The sequence below is a fragment of the Sorex fumeus genome, unplaced genomic scaffold (assembly GCF_029834395.1).
Source record: "Sorex fumeus unplaced genomic scaffold, SorFum_2.1 ptg000003l, whole genome shotgun sequence".
Taxonomy (NCBI): domain Eukaryota; kingdom Metazoa; phylum Chordata; class Mammalia; order Eulipotyphla; family Soricidae; genus Sorex; species Sorex fumeus.
Genome location: NW_026606060.1, coordinates 28121672 through 28140797, shown reverse-complemented (window position 1 = coordinate 28140797; position 19126 = coordinate 28121672). Strand labels below are relative to the sequence as shown.

The following is a 19126-nucleotide window of genomic DNA, read 5'->3' as shown; positions in this document are numbered from 1 at the left end:
TAAACATACTTTTTAAAATATATCTGTTTGCTTGTCAGTAATAAATCTCTATACCCTCATAATTTAATACCCACTCTGAAAGAATTAAAAATGGTAATAAATTAACATATATATGTGTGTGAGTTATACATATACATGCATGCATATATATATAAAGTTTAAATTATTTGCTTCATATTTTTTGTATTTGTCCCTACATTGATTCCCAGTATGCTAGATTCTGATGAGAGAATAATTATTTTTAAAGCTTTTATTTATTTTTTGCATTATTCCATTTTAACTTCTTCCTTAAGAAGATAGGAAATGCATGCATTAATAATAACATTATTTTAAATTTTATATAAATGGTTTTTTAGTTTATTTTTTCTTTGGACTCAAGACAGTAGAATCCTTGTCTCTCTTGGCTGTTGATAGTCTTCTCTCCAGCTATTCTCTGAGATACATTTTTTGTTTAACTTCTCATTTTATACATTACCTTTCATGACATATCGAGATGAAAGTTCTATCTTTTAAATCAAGTGACAAAAAAGAAGTATTATTGACTAATGACATGAGGGCTTACCTATAAAATATACTTGTAAAAATCAAAACTGTATAATTGATTTGGTTAAGTATAGTATTATTTTTTTGGCTACTATACAAGATTCCATATTAGAGAGTACCTCACAATAAATACTGCCAGTTAAAAACTAATTTAGGGTGTCAGAAAGCTTTTCAGCCATGCTAAAAAATGTCCCTGGCTGTACCTCCATATTGCATGTAAAAGAAACCAATAACATCATAGCTTTTTAGTTCTCTCCCTCACCTGCTTTTCTTGGGTCCAAACCCAGTAACGCTCACGATATCATATTTGGTGCCAGGGATCAAACCTGGCCTGGGCACCTGCAAGGCAAGCATCTCACCCACTGTACTATCTCTCTCTTTTTTAAAATTAATTAATTAGTTTTAATGAATCATCATAAGGTGCAGTAGTCTAACAAAACAGTTGATACAATTTCTATCTTCCTGATCCTATTGAGGTATGTTTTGTGACCCAGCATGTGGTCTGTTTTGGAAAATGTTCCATGTGCACTGAAAAAAAAATGTGTATTCTTTCTTTTTGGGATGTAAAGTCCTGTGTAGATCTATTAGACTTATTTCTTCTATTTCTTCCTTCGAAGCCAGTGTTTCCTTGCTCATTTTTATTCTTATTGATCTATCTAGAGGTGATAAGATGGTGTCGAAGTCTCTAACTACTATTGTGTTGCTAGCAATGTCCTCCTTAAAATCTGTTAGCAGTTGTATTAAGTATTTAGCTGGTCCTTCATTAGGTGTGTACACGTTTAGGAGTGTGATTTCATCCTGCTGTACATATCCCTTGATTAATAAAAAATGGCCTTCGCTGTCCCTCCTAATCTTTTTCAATCTGAAATCTATGTTGTCAGATATTAGTATGGCCACCCCAGCTTTTTTGAGGGAGTAGTTTGCTTGCAGGATTGTTTTTCATTCTTTGACTTTGAGTCTGTGTTTTCTTTTACTGTTCAGATGTGTTTCTTGAAGGCAGCAGAATGTTGGGTTTAGTTTCCGAATCCATTTTGCCAGTCTATGTCTCTTAATTAGTTCATTTAGACCATTGACATTGAGAGAGATTATTATCATGTGGGTTTGTGCCATCTTTCTATAGGGGTTTGTTGCACCTGTAGGGGTTTTTCTTGTCTTACAGTAGTCCCTCTAGTCCTTTTTTTTGTAGGAGTACTGCTATTTATTCGGCCACTGATTAGCTGATTGAATTGGGCATGAACTCCCTTAATTTTTATTCATTTATTTTATTTTTATATATATTTATTGAATCACTGTGGGAAAAGTTACTAAGCTTTCAGGTTTAAGTCTCTGTCATACAATGATCAAACACCTTTCCCTTCACCAGTACTTATTTTTCACCACCAAGAACCCCAGTATACCCCCCATCCCACCCCTCCAAATGCCTGTGAGGCAGATGATTTCTACTTAACTCTTCTCTATATTGATTACATTCATTATTTTGACAAAAGATGCACCATTATTGTTTAGAATTTCCCCCCAAACAATCAGAATTGCTGAAAAGGCATTGTGAAATATTTTGTTTTCTATAGCTGGTTATAAGAATCATATAATGTCATGTGGCCATGATTTTGGACTTCTGCAAAGAGCCAGATAATTATAAGATTGGTTTCTGTGTGTCTGGTTTTATGACTGTGCCGGAGAGCCGCTCGTGGGGGGTAACTCATGACCTCAGTAGGGCATGAAGGGCGTGCCGGTACCTTCCCCCTTCCCATGAGACTGCAGTTGCCCAGTCACCGTAGGTTCATACCTAGATTTCCTATAAGCTCTGAGGCAGTGGCCTTGCTGCCAGGGAGGAAAAAGGTGGAAGGGAGCAACACCCTTTCCCTCCTGGGGAGGCATGATGCCGTAGTTTAATGCTTGGTCCATTCACTTTCCTTCTGCAAGCTGCTGGGCTCTGGATTAAGTCCTTTTGCCTCTGGAGCCATGGCCGTGCCAGAGAGCCGCTTGTGGGGGGAAACTCATGACCTCTGTAGGGTGTGAAGGACGAGCCAGTACCGCTCCCCTTCCCATGAGACTGCAAGTTGCCCCTTCACCGCTGGTTCATACCTGGCTTTCCAATACGCTCTGAAGTGATGGCCACCTTGCTGCTGGGGGTGGGGGGGATGCGGAAGGGAGCAACACCCTTTCCCTCCATGGGAGGCATGGCGCTGTAGTTTAACATATGGTCCATTCACTTTTCTGTCGAAAGCTTCCAGGCTCTGGATTAAGTCCTTTTGCCTCTGGAGCCATGGCCGTGCCAGAGAGCTACTTGTGGGGGACAACTCGTAACCTCAGTAGGGCGTGAAGGATGAGCCAGTACTACCCCCCTTCTCATGAGACTGCAGTTGCTCCGTGACTGCTGGCTCATATCTGGCTTTCCAATAAGCTCTGATCCGGTGGTCACCTTGTATGCAGTCCGGATGCATTTCTGCCAAAAGCCACTGGGTTTCAAGATTTGTTTCTGAGTCTCCGGTATCATGGTTATTAATCAGCTTGATCAGGAACCAGAGAGGTCGTTTGCAGGCAGCGACTCAGGGTCTCATTGGGATGGGGAGAAAGAATCGGCTCCACCCCCATGTGGTGAGGCCCCATGTGGTGAGGTCTCATCACTGCAGACCCAAACCTGACTGTCCAGTGGCCTCTGGAGGATGGTGGTCACCAGGCTGCCAGGGGGAACAGGCCAAGGCATGAAACCTATTCTCACCTGGAGTGGCCCAGTGCCAGTAACCTACTGCAGGAATAGGATGCATTTCTGCCAAATGCCTTTGGGTTCCAAGATTCAATTCTGAGACTCTGGGATCATGGCCATTAAGCAGTTGGATCAGGAACCAGAGAGGCCATGCTTCCAATTATATAGCTGAGCTGGAGGTAGTTTGTGGGTGTGTCTCCCACATACCTAACTTTTGGCCATTTACTTTCTTGGTAAACTTTGCCCCAAGTTTTTGGGGTCTGGCCAAAGGCACAGGAGCAATTTCGGAGTATCTGAAAGTCTGACATTGCCATCAGGCTGCTGATGCACTCACCTCACAGGTACAGATTGACCTGCTGTCAGCACCATACCCCCTCTAGTCCTTCTTTTAAGTTTGGTTTTGAGACTATGAAGTTCCTGAGCTGTTGTTTATCCATGAAACAGTATATTGTTCCTTTGAGTTTGAGTGAAAGTTTAGCCAGATAAAATATTCTTGGTGAGTCGTTCATTTCATTGAGTTTTTTCACTATATCCCACCATTGTCTTCTGGTGTGGAGGGCTTCCTCTAATTTTTTTTCATTTCATTTCATCATCCTGTTAATCGTCGATTGCCTCGAGCAGGCCCCAGTAACGTCTCTTTCATCCTAGCCCTGAGATTATATTCACGGCTCTTTAGGAGAATGAGACCCATCATTGTTACTGGTATTTGGCATATTTGGTACACCACGGGGAGTTTGTCAGACTCTGCCCTGTGGGCAGGCTACATTCGATAGCCTGCAAGTTTGTCCAAATTAGGAATGAGATAATAAGATGTCATAAAAAAAGTTTTGATAAGATGTCGCGTGGCCGCGAATGCGGCCGCGCGGTTCCGGGATCTACATTTTATAGTCTCTGAGTCTTGGCCGCTGATGGGATTACACGGCGCCAGGGGGCCAGGTGGTGGGTGTGACCCCCGCCTGCTGGAATTTGGAGGATCTGGATGGAAGATGCTCGACTCCAATCCGAGTAGGCTTGGAGGTCTCGGCCCAGGAACCCGTGTGGCTTTGTCCCTCTGCCAGTACCTTCATGTGTGCGGAGAGTGGTCTCAGCATGGTGGTGGCTGGTCCTGAAGGTCTTCGGCTGCCGGAGCCCCGGTCGGGACGGGGAGGAAAGCTCAACCCGCTCCCCTCCAAGGGGTCCCGGCGAGGGACACCCAGGCGCGGGGGCAAAAGACTGCAGCGTTCTCGTCCGGGATCTGCATTTTATAGTCTCTGAGTCATGGCCGCTGATGGGATTACACGGCGCCAGGGGGCCAGGTGGTGGGTGTGACCCCCGCCTGCTGGAATTTGGAGGATCTGGATGGAAGATGCTCGACTCCAATCCGAGTAGGCTTGGAGGTCTCGGCCCCGGAACCCGCGTGGCTTTGTCCCTCTGCCAGTACCTTCATGTGTGCGGAGAGTGGTCTCAGCATGGTGGTGGCTGGTCCTGAAGGTCTTCGGCTGCCGGAGCCCCGGTCGGGGCGGGGAGGAAAGCTCAACCCACTCCCCTCCAAGGGGTCCTCTAATAGGTCTGCTGTAAATCTAAAGGGTGCTCCTTTGTATGTGAATTCCTTCTTTGACCTTGCTGCTTGCAGTATTGTGTCTCTATCTGTGGCATCCATCATTCTGACTATGATGTGTCTTGGAGTCTTTTTATTAGGGTTTCTTTTAGCTGGCACCCTTCTGGCTCCTTGGATCTGGATGCCCGCTTTTTCCTGCGATGGGAACTTCTTAGAAATGCATCTTTAACTTGGCTTTTTAATTGAGGTTGCCTCCCTGTCCTTCTGGTACTCTGATGATTCTTTTCTTGTTCCCCTTGAGTTCATCCCCTAGGACTCTGATTCACCCTAGAGCTATTTTGAGGTCTTTTTCCCATTGTTTTTTGTTGAATGTAAGCTTTCTACTGCTCATCTTTAAGCTCACTGATTCTATCTTCAGCTGTAGCCATTCTACTGTGGAGGGCACCTACATAGTTTTTTATTTCATCTACCGAATCTTTAATTAGTGATAGTTATGTTCATAGCTTTCTTATTTCTGTTCTCAGATCTTTCTGTATTTTTTGGCTTTCCATTCCACTGTTTCTTTTATGTCCTCTTTTAATTTACTGGATGCCGGTTCCACCATTACTTTGAGTTTATTGAACATCAACATTTCATCTCTGAATTCTTTATTGAAGAGATTGTATTTGTGGGTAACCCTTGCTGAGGCTTCAGGACTCTTTTCTTCATCCTCTCCCCATGGTGGAGATTTTCACTGTTTCTTCATATTGTTGCAGTATTATGGAGGTGGGAACTTCCAGTTCACTATTACTGTTCCCTCTTGCTGCAAGTATGAATTCTGGATGAGCTCAGTTGAAGGTGGTCGAATTTTTCCCCTTCTAGAATACCTCCTTCCTCTTAGGTGCTCTTCCCTGACTTATGTGAAACCTCTAGTGAAGCTTGGAGGATGTGTTATTTTATATTGTGCTTATACATCTTCTTGTGTTCACTGGTAATTTTGGTGTAATTGGAATAGGTTAGTGGATTATTGGCCTATTGTGTTTGAGATGGCCAAGATGTTCTCCACAGAATTAGGTGATGGACCTTGAGATGTGATTGAGATTGGAAAAGGGGAGAATAACTGTGGCTGCCCCACAGGAGGCCATGCCCCCTGCTGTGGAGGCCATGCCCCCAGCCTTTTCCGGAATGTTCGCAGGTGCTCAGGTGCTCAGGTCCTGGTGGTTATCTGGGGCTCCCTGGACTGGGGGCTCACCTACCTGGGGGGCAAACCAGTGGGGCTAGGAGGGCGGTGCATGGGGCCAGAAACCCTGTACTATCTCTTAGATCCTAAAACCATGGGATCTTGTCTATCACAAGTTTGGTGATAGAACTATAAATGTAGTCTTTAAAATAAGCCATGAAAGAGATTTACATTGATATGTTTCAGATGAGATTGGGCAAGTCCTTATAGAACGTGTAGAAGAGTGTTATTACTTTGATTCAAAACCAAAACGGAAGCCACTGAAGTCACTTTAAGATAAGGTAGACTTTAATAACTTAGCTGTCAATTGACAATCACTGAAGATCGCTTGAAAAAAGGACAGCTCTTTCAAGTTGAAAGGGAATGTGATAGATGAATGTTACATTCTTTTATATATGGTACATGCCTCAAAGAAAAAAATAAGGTCAGTTTTTTCTCAAATGACAGTGATTGATAAGTGCAGTGATTGATAAATTCCTGTTTATACTAAGGAATATTCCCAAAAGTAGGGAGTAGAGGGAAAGAAATGTTTTTTAATGAAATGAATGACAACTGTATTCTAAATTGACATTAGAGGTATGCATAGTTTGGTCTTATAGAAAAAAATATCTCCATATTACAAATAAGAGAAAATAATTTTATATATACATCTAGAGCCTATCATTTAGTTTCTGTGTCCAGGTGACTTACTTACAATTATGGTTAGTTTCTTCTAAAATCACTTTTGTCATTGAATTACATATGAGAAATTCTAATTCATCAACTTTATTGGTAATTGCATTATATCCATCAACTTTTATGCTGTTATTTAAAAATTATTTTAAATCATATTACTTATAATTGAAGGAAAGTCAAACATGATACTATGGAATAGTAAAACAGACCAGAGAATGATGGTGATGACTTTGAATTCTTTAAGCTGAGATATTTTTCAAAATAAGTGACAAACAATACACATAGTATAAATTCAATTTTAACTTTGGATTAATATGCAATGAGGTAATATTCATAAATATTACTGGAAAATGCTGACATTTGATGGGAAGGTCCTTGCTCTTGTCCTTATTATGAATGACATGTATATTACGTATATTAATGTAGGGAATGAAATTTTTTACATTATCCAATGTGTAGAACAATTATGAGTCATTTAGGGAAAAATAGAAACTTCAGAGTAAATTGTCATTGCAGAGTGAAAATTTTCTGTTATATCATCTTTCCTTCTGTGGTGGAGAATAATGCTAAAAAATTGGGAAAGCTAGAATTTATAATTTCTCATAGAATTTGGTGAAACTGGAGAAATTATCTTATTAAATAAAAAGTTGCACAACACTTATGTTATCTCTTTTAGAGTACAGGAAAGCAAGCTATTTATTGAATTGTAAATGGAAGAAGTAATTTGGGCAAAGATGATAATCGTTTTCAAACAAGCTATATTTTTTTCAGTTTGGTATTGTCAACCAGTTTTCTCTTTTCAAAGACACTTAAAAATCTCATGATTGAATAAAATATTGGAAATAATATAACAAAACACATTTTTGAAAAAAAATATAGTACATTCTCCTACACATTTAAAAGATGGAACCAATATCTGAAATACAAATAATCATTCTATCTTATTTCTAATGAATAGTCACAGAAGTATCATTTAAAAATCTATTCCATAGGATCTGCACAGCATGCCTCTAATCTTGCTAAATAGAAGGTAAAGGGAGCTATGAGCAAGTCAGCAATGCTGTCTCTTCTGCATGTTGTAGAGGTAAGAAAACTGCCGTCTTGCTGTGTACTGCTAACTTAACATGGGTGCTGCCTTTCTTCTTTGCCACTGCTTCCTTCCTGGCGGATTCACTGCTGCCCTCTGGCCTTCTTCACTAGCCTTCAGGAAACGTTTGGGTGACCCATGAAGAAATGGAAAACCTAGCAGCTCCAGCAAAAACGGTTAGTCCTTACAGATTTGATGTATGGGAACAATTGTTATTTTGCAGTCATTTGGATGAAAATTCTGTTCTGTTTATCCTACCTAAGAGTGAGAGGTATGTTTATGTATTGCTGTGCATGATAATGGGTGTTTTTCTCTGTAATTTTCTTTGATCACACTTCATTTTTATATGACACTAGCCATGCTGGTTTGTCATGATTGCATGTATATGACTTTATAGTATACAAAGGAATAATCAAGAACTTAATAGATCTTATTTATTCATCTGCCACTTTGGAAAATTTTAGTGACAGTTTAGTTTAGTCACTCTCTTAGTACAGGGCATAGTCTTAGGTAATAAATATTACAGGTCCCAACTAAATGTGTAATCGATATACATTTGATACATTTTTTCTTCTGGAGACAGAAGTTTATATTTCTTATGACAATGTCCATCTATGTGCTCATAAAATTTCATGTACAGTCTCAACATCAGTTGCTTTTGTTCTTTTGTGTTTTTTAAATTTTTGGTTGGTCATTATTGAAATCAATTGATAACCATAAAACTTTATAAGAAGAATCCAGTTACTTTTTAAAGCTTCATTAATTTCTTTATGTAAGGTTTTACTATGTATGTGTATGCACATGCATAGTAAATGCAGATATTTGTATATAACCAGAATTTTTATTATAACTAATTAAATTTAGAAAATTAAACACTCAAGAAATTTTAAGTTTAGAAGGACAAGATTGGTTCTACCCTGAAAATTCCATATATCCCATGTGAGTACATCTAAGTATTATTAGTTTGAAACTAGTTAGTTGTCCTTGTTTTGATATGCTCAATTTTTAGTAGGATAAATGAGTATCTGTCTCTTCCTACCTATGGAATGATTAACATTTCCATTAACAACTTTCCTTCTAGAAAAATATTGTTATGTCTATCTGAGATTAATTTCTATTTATCTTCTTTATTAATCATTTTCTGCTGCTAACACAGAAAGAATCTGAGGAAGGAAGCTGGGCACAGGTAGGAAACATATGCTTTAAGACACTTAATACATTTAGAAGGCTAAGAGGATGTAAAGTTAGAAACTAGTGTATGATGTTATAACTTATACTTACTATTAACTAAGTTAATTTGTATATTTAGGTTTGTCATGCTTCATATAAATCTGATCTTTTGTATAACTGCAGAGTGAATACATATTATTTATACCTGGCTTCTTTAATTTTTTAATTAAAAAATTTGGCTTTTAGGGTCACACTCAGTGATACTTAGGGGTTATCCCTGGTTCAGCACTATGGAATTACTCCTGGCATTGCTCTGGGAACCATATGGAATGCTGGGGATCATACCCGAGACGGCTGGGTGCAAGGCAAATGCACTCTCTGCTGTACTATCACCTGGCGTCTTTTAATAGGGTAATTTCTTCTTTAAAATAATATATTGTAGGAAATCAGAGATAAAACAGGGATTAAGCTGCTTGCATGCAATCAGCCTGGTTTGATGCCCAGCATGATATACACTCCCCCAAGCACCACCAGGAGTGATCCCTGAGCATAAAGACAGGAGTAAGCCCTGAACATTGCTGAGTGTGGCCCCCAAACAAAAAATAACATGCCATAACATTTTTATAAACCACCCCTGTGTATATTTAATCGGGGATAAGGGCTGGAGCGATAGCACAGCGGGTAGGGCGTTCGCCTTACACGCGGCCAACATGGCCGACCCGAGTTCAATTCCTCCGCCCCTCTCGGAGAGCCCGGCAAGCTGCCGAGAGTATTCGATATGCCAGACACAGTAACAACAAAGTCTCCAATGGAGACGTTACTGGGCCCGCTCGAGCAAATCGACGATCAACGGGAGGGCCTTTACCTTACCTTACCTTAATTTTTAAAAAATTTTTATTAGTGAAACACCATGAGGTACAGTTGTAGACTTACAAATTTTGTGCTTGGATTTTGATTATACAATGATCAAATACCCATCCCTCCACCAGTGCCCATTTTCCACCACCATGGATCCCAGTATCCCTCCCACCCCCATCCCCCCCATCCCACCCTGCCTCTGTGGCAGGGAATTTTATCAGGAATAATTTAATATTTTTTCTTGCATACAAAGGGAAAAACAAAATATAGAAAATCACTAATGCTTTGAAGTAGTCGTTTTCTACGTTTTACTATCTGTGTATTGCAAAGGGATGTAAAGTGGAACAGCACTGTCCTGCTTCACCCCACTACAGAATCAAAGGCTACCAGCTCTCAAGTGGCAATGTGTGTGTGTGTGTGTGTGTGTGTGTGTGTGTGTGTGTGTGTGTGTGAAGGAACTTTCTGTGGTTGAAAAACACTACATTAAATTCTAATAAAAAGTATGTCAGGATTAGAGATAGAGGCATTTAGCCACTATTGTAACTACAAGAGTCAGTGCCCTTGATTGAAATAGACACAGGATACAAACCTCTTTATTTTAAACTAACATCTATTTTCTCAAACACACTGCATTTTCAGTGATTTTCACTTTTGAGTAATGGAAAGAATAAGTCTGTACTTGTTCAAAATGATTAAATATTTTGACAAGAAAAATAGAATAGTTGATTAAAAGTGCTTATGTTAAACTTTTCAATAGACTACTTTGCACAGGGTTTGATTTTTGGTAAAGAATTTTATCAATTTAAGAATATACAAAGTGCTTGAAATGTGTTGATTGAAATGTTAAGCTTTTCATTTGACCACAACTTAAGCAGTATAAAATTAATAGGGAGTTATGTCTTTGAAAAATTGGTTTTGGAGGTTATGATTAATTTTTACTTTCATGTTGAATTGTCAACTATGTTCAGTGAGAACTGTTCCTAGTGATCTGTTAAAGAATTATGTTATATGTTTAAGTTTTTTGAGCAAGCCCTTCTTCAGTAAGTGCAGAGTCTGTGTTAATTACATTCTAAAAAATACTTATTCTTTCCAGCAGGTCAAAGAAATACTGGTTGCATGCTTTACTGGGAAACAACAATGTTTTTAAAATCTTTGATATCCTCTCTAGTTCACTCTTCTTTTTCTATTTACTTGCTGAGATCCTTGTTTTTAAAATAAGATTTGCTATTAGTCCAAGGCCACAGTAATAGTCACAATGAAAAGAAAGTAATGGTGAAATATGATGAACAAATTAAGTGTATCTGTCATAAAAGTATCTTTGAACAGCATTTATTAAACATTAAGTCTAACTTTTGTATTGAAATGTACACATGTTTAAAATGCAATTATTTTCCATAAATCAAAGTGAATACAATGATTTCCTATTGGCAAATATCAGCTACATGATTGTATTTTGCACCAAATTAAATTCTTAGATGCAAACTGTTACTTCTATTATGTGTCCGCTCATCATAGTTATTAGGTATAAGTTGTAATGAAAAACAGTATCACACAGTTACCATCTCATTTTATTGGTTAAGAAACTTGACTGCTATAAAACAATTCTAGTGTCCGGTTTTTCTACAGACCCTGGCATATGGAGACATGAATCACGAATGGATTGGAAATGAATGGCTTCCCAGCTTGGGGTTACCGCAATATAGAAGTTATTTTATGGAATGCTTGGTGGATGCAAGAATGTTAGATCACCTAACAAAAAAAGATCTCCGTGTGCATTTAAAAATGGTGGATAGTTTCCATCGGTAGGTTTAAAGAATAATGAAAATTAAACAATATTTTTATATATACACATACCTGTATGAATAATATAATATATATATATATTACCAAGGCAAAAAGGATGTTTAAGATATAGAGAAAAGACACTAGTTAAATATATGTGCTTATTAGTGTTTGGGGTTTTGTTTTGGGACCATAGCCAGTGATACTCAAGGGCTACTCCTATGCACTCAGGAATTATCCGCTTGGTGTTCCAGGGACCGTCTGGGTTTGCCTGGGATCCAAACCTGGGTTGACAGTGTGCAAGGTGAGCAGCCTACACACTGTACTATCTCTCCAGCCCCTTTGTGCTCATTCTTGACAAAATATTTTCTATAACAAATTGCAGGGACAGTTTAATAGAGAGCTGTTTATATATTAAGTACCCAAATATATGATATTCATAAAATATTCACAAATTTTTCTCATGAAGAGTTATAATTCTTAGAATTATAATTTCTTTAGAAAGTTTCATAAGTGTTACTTTTATCAGTTTGTTTATATTAATTTATTTCTAAGAACAAAATCAAGGGGTCAGAGAACAGCTTGAAAGGCTAGAGTGCATGCTTTGCATGCAGGAGATTCAGGGTTGACCCCCAACACTTTATGTGATTCCCTTAGAACCACTGGAAGCAACTCCCAAGCAGTGTGCCAAGAGTAGCTCCTAATACCACTGGGTGTGTCCCGTCACCTACCACTAAAATTAAGTCAATTTGAGCTTCACAAATAACTGGAAATTTAAATAATATAATTTTTATATATAACTATATATCCTAGAAAAAATATCAAGTTCTCTAAAAAGCATTCTCTCTTGTTTCATATAAATTGTAGTGCTTTTTCTAACTTGTACATTAACTTTTATGAAAAAATATTAGTAGGTTGTAGAGAACCATGAGGAACCAGAGGCACTGAATGCTGCCTTTTTGTCAAGTTATTGACAAAAAGGATTTTTTAAACAGAATATATTTGAAAAAGTGTTGTAATGTCATATTTTATGTTGTAGCCCAACATTTTTGTAGCTTATATAAAAATGCCAATTGTATTGTGACTGCTCTCTACATAGTTTATTATAGTGGTAAATTAATAAGTATAAATCTATTCATATTGAACTTAGAAAATTGTTGATATCTTGCTTCACGTTTAATTACTGAAATGGAAAAATAAAAATGTTGATGATATATAGTTGGTATAAAGAAATATTAGGGCAGAAGGAATCGTACATAGGTAAGGTACTTGCCTTTTTTACATCCAACTCAGATTTGATCCAGGAACCTGTAGAGTTCCTGGACACTGCCCCACCAGGAGTGATCTGAGCACCAATCCAGATTACTCAGCAGTAAGCCCTGAAGCCACCGGGTATGCTTCCCTTCTCTCCCAAAAATGAAATAATAATTAGCAGTGTTCAATAAACTTCATGAAGCTATTTTGAATCTTGGTACAGATGTTGACACTGTAATATTCAATTTAGTGGAGATAAAAACTTCAAAAAAGTATTAAAATGTCAACCAAGACATCTCGTATCTAAAAGCACTACAACTGAAAAAATAAAGTGATTCTTTTTCTTGACACCAAAATCTTTGTCTTGGCTAAGCAGGTCACATTTGATTGTGCTTTTTGGGAAGGACAATAGAACTTCTACCATTAATTCAGATAACAATAATAATCGTAATTGATGTTGCTAAAATAGTAAAAATATAATGGAAAGGATGGCTAAAAAATTTACATAGCTAGAATAAATAATTTAGGTAAGTTTTCTTTTTAATATCACAGTGTGATAAAAGAATATTTGATCTATTAGTTACATACTTTTCTAATTCAAGTAAATGTGTGTTTCTATAATGAAAAGTTTTTGTCCAATACAAAAATAAACAATTACTTTATATTCTCAATGGTAAAATCCTTGTAGTATACTAATTGTAAGGTATGAGTTCTATGTTAGTGAATATTAACCCACTAATTTTATGTGGTCACATCAGACTTTTAAATACTATAGTTTTGGGGCTGAGCGATAGCACAGAGGGTACGGGGGTTGCCTTGCACGCAGCCAACCTGAGTTTGATTCCCAGTGTCCCATATGGTCCCCTGAGCACGGCCAGGAGTAATTCCTGAGTGCAGAGCCAGGAATAACTCTTATGCATTGTCAGGTGTGGCGCAAAAATAAATAAATGAATAAATATTATAGTTTTTATAGTATTGTGCTTAATCCCCATTATTAAGTTTGATTCACTTTTAATTTCCCTATTGTTTTGGGAGAAATAATTATTACAATTACCAAATTTAACTTTTAAAACACAAATTACTCAAATGTCTGGATTCTCCTTTATTGAGCAATAGCACAGTGGGTAGGATGTTTTCCTTGCACGTGGCCAACCCAGATTTGATTCTTCCATCCCTCTCGGAGAGCCCAGCAAGCTACTGAGAGTACCCTATCCGAACAGCAGAGCCTGGAAGCTCCCTGTGGCGTATTCGATATACCAAAAACAGTAAACAAGTCTCACAATGGAGATGTTACTGGTGCCCACTTGAGCAAATAGATGAACAATGGGAAGACAGTGCTACAGTTGCTATGCATGCTTCATCTTTAGGTTGTACTTATCTCTGATTTAAAGCAGGTATTATCTGATGGCACATTGCATCCTCATAGTGTTTTCATCTGTCTTCCATCTAACCAACATTGTTGTAAATTAAATTAAATTCATTAAAAGCCCTCCCATTGATCGTCGATTTGCTCGAGCGGGCCCAGTAACGTCTCCATTGGAGACTTTGTTGTTACTGTGTCTGGCATATCGAATATTCTCGGTAGCTTGCCGGGCTCTCCGAGAGGGGCGGAGGAATCGAACTCGGGTCGGCCATGTTTGCCGCATGTAAGGTGAACGCCCTACCCGCTGTGCTATTGCTCCAGCCCATACATATATATGTATACATATTATATACTATACACACACACACACACACATATATATATATATATATATATATATATATGTCACTTCGGCGATACTCAGGGGTTTCTTCTGGACCTGCACTCAGGAATTGCTCCTGTTGGTATTTGGGGAACCATTTTAAATGCCAGGGATTGAACCCACATAAGTCATGTGCAAGGCAAAAATCCCTCCCCACTGCCCTATCCCTCCAGTCCTATATATTCTTTTCATAAAGTTTCTGTTACATCTAAAAGCTTAACAGCAAGTGTTTAAGGACTCTTAGTTAAAGTTAAAACCACCAAATGCCTATGATGACTATGAGTTATATCAGTATTGTCTGTATTCCATTGAGTTAATTATTCAGAGCTGACATAACAAAACACCACAGGCTAGATACTGTAAACAATAGTAATTTATTTATCTAAGTTCTAGGACCTATAGCTGCAAGACAAAGATGGATCAAGATCTTTCTTTGGGGGGGGGGAGGCACACAACCATCAGTGTTCAGCTATCACGCCTATTGGTACTTGGGGTACTATCTGGTATATGGAATGTGGTTCAGTTGCATGTAAGGCAAGTGCCTTATCTGCTGTACTGTTTTGCTGGCCCTAAAAATCTATCCCTTGACGTAAATGTAACTGAATTCTTACTGTGTCCTCACAGTCTACTCTATGTGTACTTCCCTAGTTTCTCTGTCATTTGTTTTCTGATTCTGAGAATACCATAGTGAATTTTAGGCTCACTTTAATGACTGTATTTTAATCCAAATATTTAATTTTGAAAACTCTGTTCTGAAATGCTTGAGGTAAGGGGCTCCACATACATATATCAGAGAGCACAAGTTATTCCATAACAATATACTAATTCTGTTTTTATCCGTTTTTCACTGATTCTAACATACTGAACTCAGCATTGTTGTTATAAAAATGTATGATTATTAAATATATTTATTAGGTAGATTTTAGTTTATTTTTCCTCTATATGTCAAAATTTTTAGGACATAGAACCTCTCCCCACACATAATCATGTTCATTCTGTTTCCTACCATGCATGTTCAACTCTAAGCAATGCATCTTTCTACATCAACACATTTAAAATTTCTTCTGCAACCTTATGGTCATGATACTTCTGTCACTGGCCTCCTGTTGTTCATTGATTTGCTCGAGCGGGCCCAGTAACGTCTCCATCATGAGACTTGTTTGTTACTTTTCTTTAATTACCTGTGTGATCTTTTTTTTTTTTTTTTTGGATAAGGATCCTTTAGCCAACAACTTTCTGTTTCTTCAAATATCACTCTCATAGCTTCAATGTCTGGTGACTTTTTCCTGTCATATTCCTCTGTACCATTTATTGTTCTTAACTATTCATTTTGGTATTTGGTTTTCTAGCTGATTACTTACCTATTTAAGTTTTCATGTTATTTTTCTCATAAAATTGCAAGACATGATCTATTTCTTAAAATTTCCTATCGTCGGGGCTGGAGTGATAGCACAACAGGTAGGGTTCAATTCCCAGCATCCCATATGGTCCCTTGAGCACCGCCAGGAGTAATTCCTGAGTGCATGAACCAGGAGTAACCCCTGTGCATTGCCGGGTGTGACCCAAAAAGCAAAAAAAAAAAAATCCTATCTTCATAATATTGACTAATTTTTTGATAAATAAAAATTCATTATATTCATTTCACTGTACAAAGTATAGAAATAACATCCTAAATGACAGAGACGCATGAATAAGCAACATTTTCTATATTTATCACAAGAGTAAAGCTTCTTATTTTGGAATTTCTTTTTATTCTTCTATTGGGTACTTCAAATACTAAAATATTTATTTGCAGATATAATTTAGCATTTTTTTCCTCCTGAGAAATGATTTTACCATGTTGAGTATGTTTTAGTGAAGGTCTCTTCTTCATCTATTAAGTAAATTTAACGTGTTTTCTTCTTTAAAAAATAATAACAGAACAAGTTTACAATATGGAATCATGTGCTTAAAAAGGTTGAATTATGATAGAAAAGAATTAGAAAGAAGACGAGAAGCATCCCAGCATGAAATAAAAGGTAATGCATCTTTATTATAAAATACCTATGGGGTTTGTAAATTTAACTTTTATGACCTTGCATGGCACATGGGATATTAAGACACAAAAACGTTCTAAAATCATGCAATTTGCCACAACACACATAGAGCTAGAGACCACCGTGATGAGTGAAATCAGTCAGAAAGAAAGAATAAATTGTGAAAAGCTCTTTCATATGTGAGATTTAAAGATACACATCAAGGGGCTGGAGCGATAGCACAGTGGGTAGGGTGTTTGCCTTGCACGCAGCCTACCCGAGTTCGATTCCCAGCATCCCATATGGTCCCCCTGAGCACTGCCAGTGGTAATTTCTGCATGCAGAGCCAGGAGTAACCCCTGTGCATCACTGGGTGTGACCCAAAAAGCAATAAAGAGATAAAGATACACATCAAGATTGCAATACAGGGCCCAAAGTAATGCACAGGAGAACTGATTCACATAACTTAGCTTAATAGGGAGGGCTTTCTTAGGCAAAGGCATTGGGATCCTTGGGGAAAGAAAGTGGGTACACTGTTGATATGTGCGGTATTGGAATTATGTGCACAGGAAGCCATCATTAGTGTATTGTAAATCATAAAATCTCAAATCAATAAAAAAAGTTTAAAATTAATTTTCTTTATTTTCTTTCTTTCTTTCTTTTTTATTTTATTGACTCACTGTGAGATAGTTACAAGCTTTCATGTTTGGTTACAATCACATAATGATCAAACACCCATCCCTCCACCAGTGCACATTCCCCACCACCAATATCCCCGGTATACCTCCTCTTATGAGAGAGTATGGGGAATATTGTCTGCCAATTAATTTTCTTTAAAAAGGTAGTTTGGAACAGGGGCAACCAGATAGGATCAAGAGGTGAGAAATTCAAAGATTAATTCATACACTTTGAAAATGGCAGAATAGAAAGTCAGAGTTTGGAGTTTGTCTAGCTTTGCAAAGCTGTTTTATCAAAACTAGCCCACTGACCTCTGTACTCCATGTGATAGAAGATAATCAAATGGTTTCTTCATTTAGCCGGTGTCAACAGATATTGTTACTTTCAGCTAAAAGCATGACTAATGCCGCTCTTTTAATTACTGGCATATAATAAATACTTGGATATTTATTAAAATAAAAAGAAACAAACATTTGTAAAGGATAATGTCACAATTATTTCTTTTGCACTGATTTTCCTGATGAAAACATTTTTTAAAAAGATATCACATTAGCTGCTGAAAGGGCAAGTTGGCCATAACCTTGATTTTTTTAAATTGAGATTTAGGCTAATCATAGAAAAACCTAATCATTAAAACAGTAAATACTTATCTCATAAGAGGCCAACTGCAGAAATGTTGACCTAGCAAAAAATCTTGACCTGGCTCACTTCATCAGTAGTTTTCCTTATTTAAGCAAAATACTGTTGCCTGAAATGATGCATCTATTTTCCCAGATGTGTTGGTGTGGAGCAATGATCGAGTTATTCGCTGGATACAAGCAATTGGACTTCGAGAATATGCAAATAATATTCTTGAAAGTGGTGTTCATGGATCACTTATAGCCCTGGATGAGAACTTTGACTACAGCAGCTTAGCTTTATTATTGCAGATCCCAACGCAAAACACCCAGGCAAGCGACCATGTGCTGTAGATGTGCTGTGTCCTACTTTAACAAGGAACTAAACTTTTACAGGGAAAGTTGGTTTTGTGTAATGAATGAAAGTTAAGTTCAAGCTTTAAAATATGTCAGTGGGGCTTTAATTTCAAGCTACTGAATGAGATTAAATCTAAATGAAGCTAAAGTGAAATGATAAAATGAAGCAGGACGAGATTTGGAGATGATGTGATTAAATGTCCTACCAAAATGTCAGCTTCATGCAAACACTCCCTACCAGATGGCTATTAGTCCATGCTTGAGATGTAGTAATTTTACCTGTCTAAATTTTACACATATATAGCATTAGGAATACAGTAATTCCATACCTGGGTAGTTATTGAACTCATTCAGATTCTTTAAATTTGAAGCCTGAAATCTATAGGCCTGAAAAAGTGGATTTCAAAATATAGAGCTCAAGAAGTCTAATGATTTAAAACTTTCCAAAATGATGATCTATGGCCAAGCTTGAGAACTACCCGCAGAAACTTAATATTCACAAACCAACTTCATAATTTTTTAAATTCAAAATGAATATGAAACATTCAACTGGTTAAAAGTAACAGTGCAAGGTCAAAGCCTTGAATGTTTCATGAAACTCTCTACTCTTTGGGCTGGAGTGATAGCATAGCAGGTAGGTTGTTTGCCTTGCTGGAGTGATAGCACAGCAGGTAGGTTGTTTGCCTTGATGAGGCCAACCCAGGTTTGATTCCTCCATCCCTCTCGAGAGCCCAGCAAGCTACCGAGAATATCCCGCCCGTACAGCAGAGCCTGGCAAGCTACTTGTGGCATATTAGATATGCCAAAAACAGTAACAACAAGTCTCACAGTGGAGATGTTATTGGTGTCCACTCAAACAAATTGATGAACAATGGAAGGACT

At 37.8% G+C, this 19126-nt stretch overlaps 1 protein-coding gene across 2 annotated transcripts in view; it reads left to right on the top strand.

Annotated features, from left to right (window-relative positions):
• PPFIA2 (PTPRF interacting protein alpha 2) overlaps nucleotides 1–19126 on the top strand; it is a 500781-nt gene that overhangs the window by 473379 nt on the left and 8276 nt on the right. The window contains exons 24-28 of one of the 2 annotated variants that reach the window (XM_056114449.1): nucleotides 7882–7944; nucleotides 8925–8954; nucleotides 11423–11598; nucleotides 16498–16595; nucleotides 18045–18220. In XM_056114449.1, the coding sequence (XP_055970424.1) occupies nucleotides 7882–7944; nucleotides 8925–8954; nucleotides 11423–11598; nucleotides 16498–16595; nucleotides 18045–18220 (543 nt within the window). Of the gene's footprint in view, nucleotides 1–7881; nucleotides 7945–8924; nucleotides 8955–11404; nucleotides 11599–16497; nucleotides 16596–18044; nucleotides 18221–19126 lie in introns of both variants that reach the window. The other variant, XM_056114448.1, reaches the window with a different exon arrangement.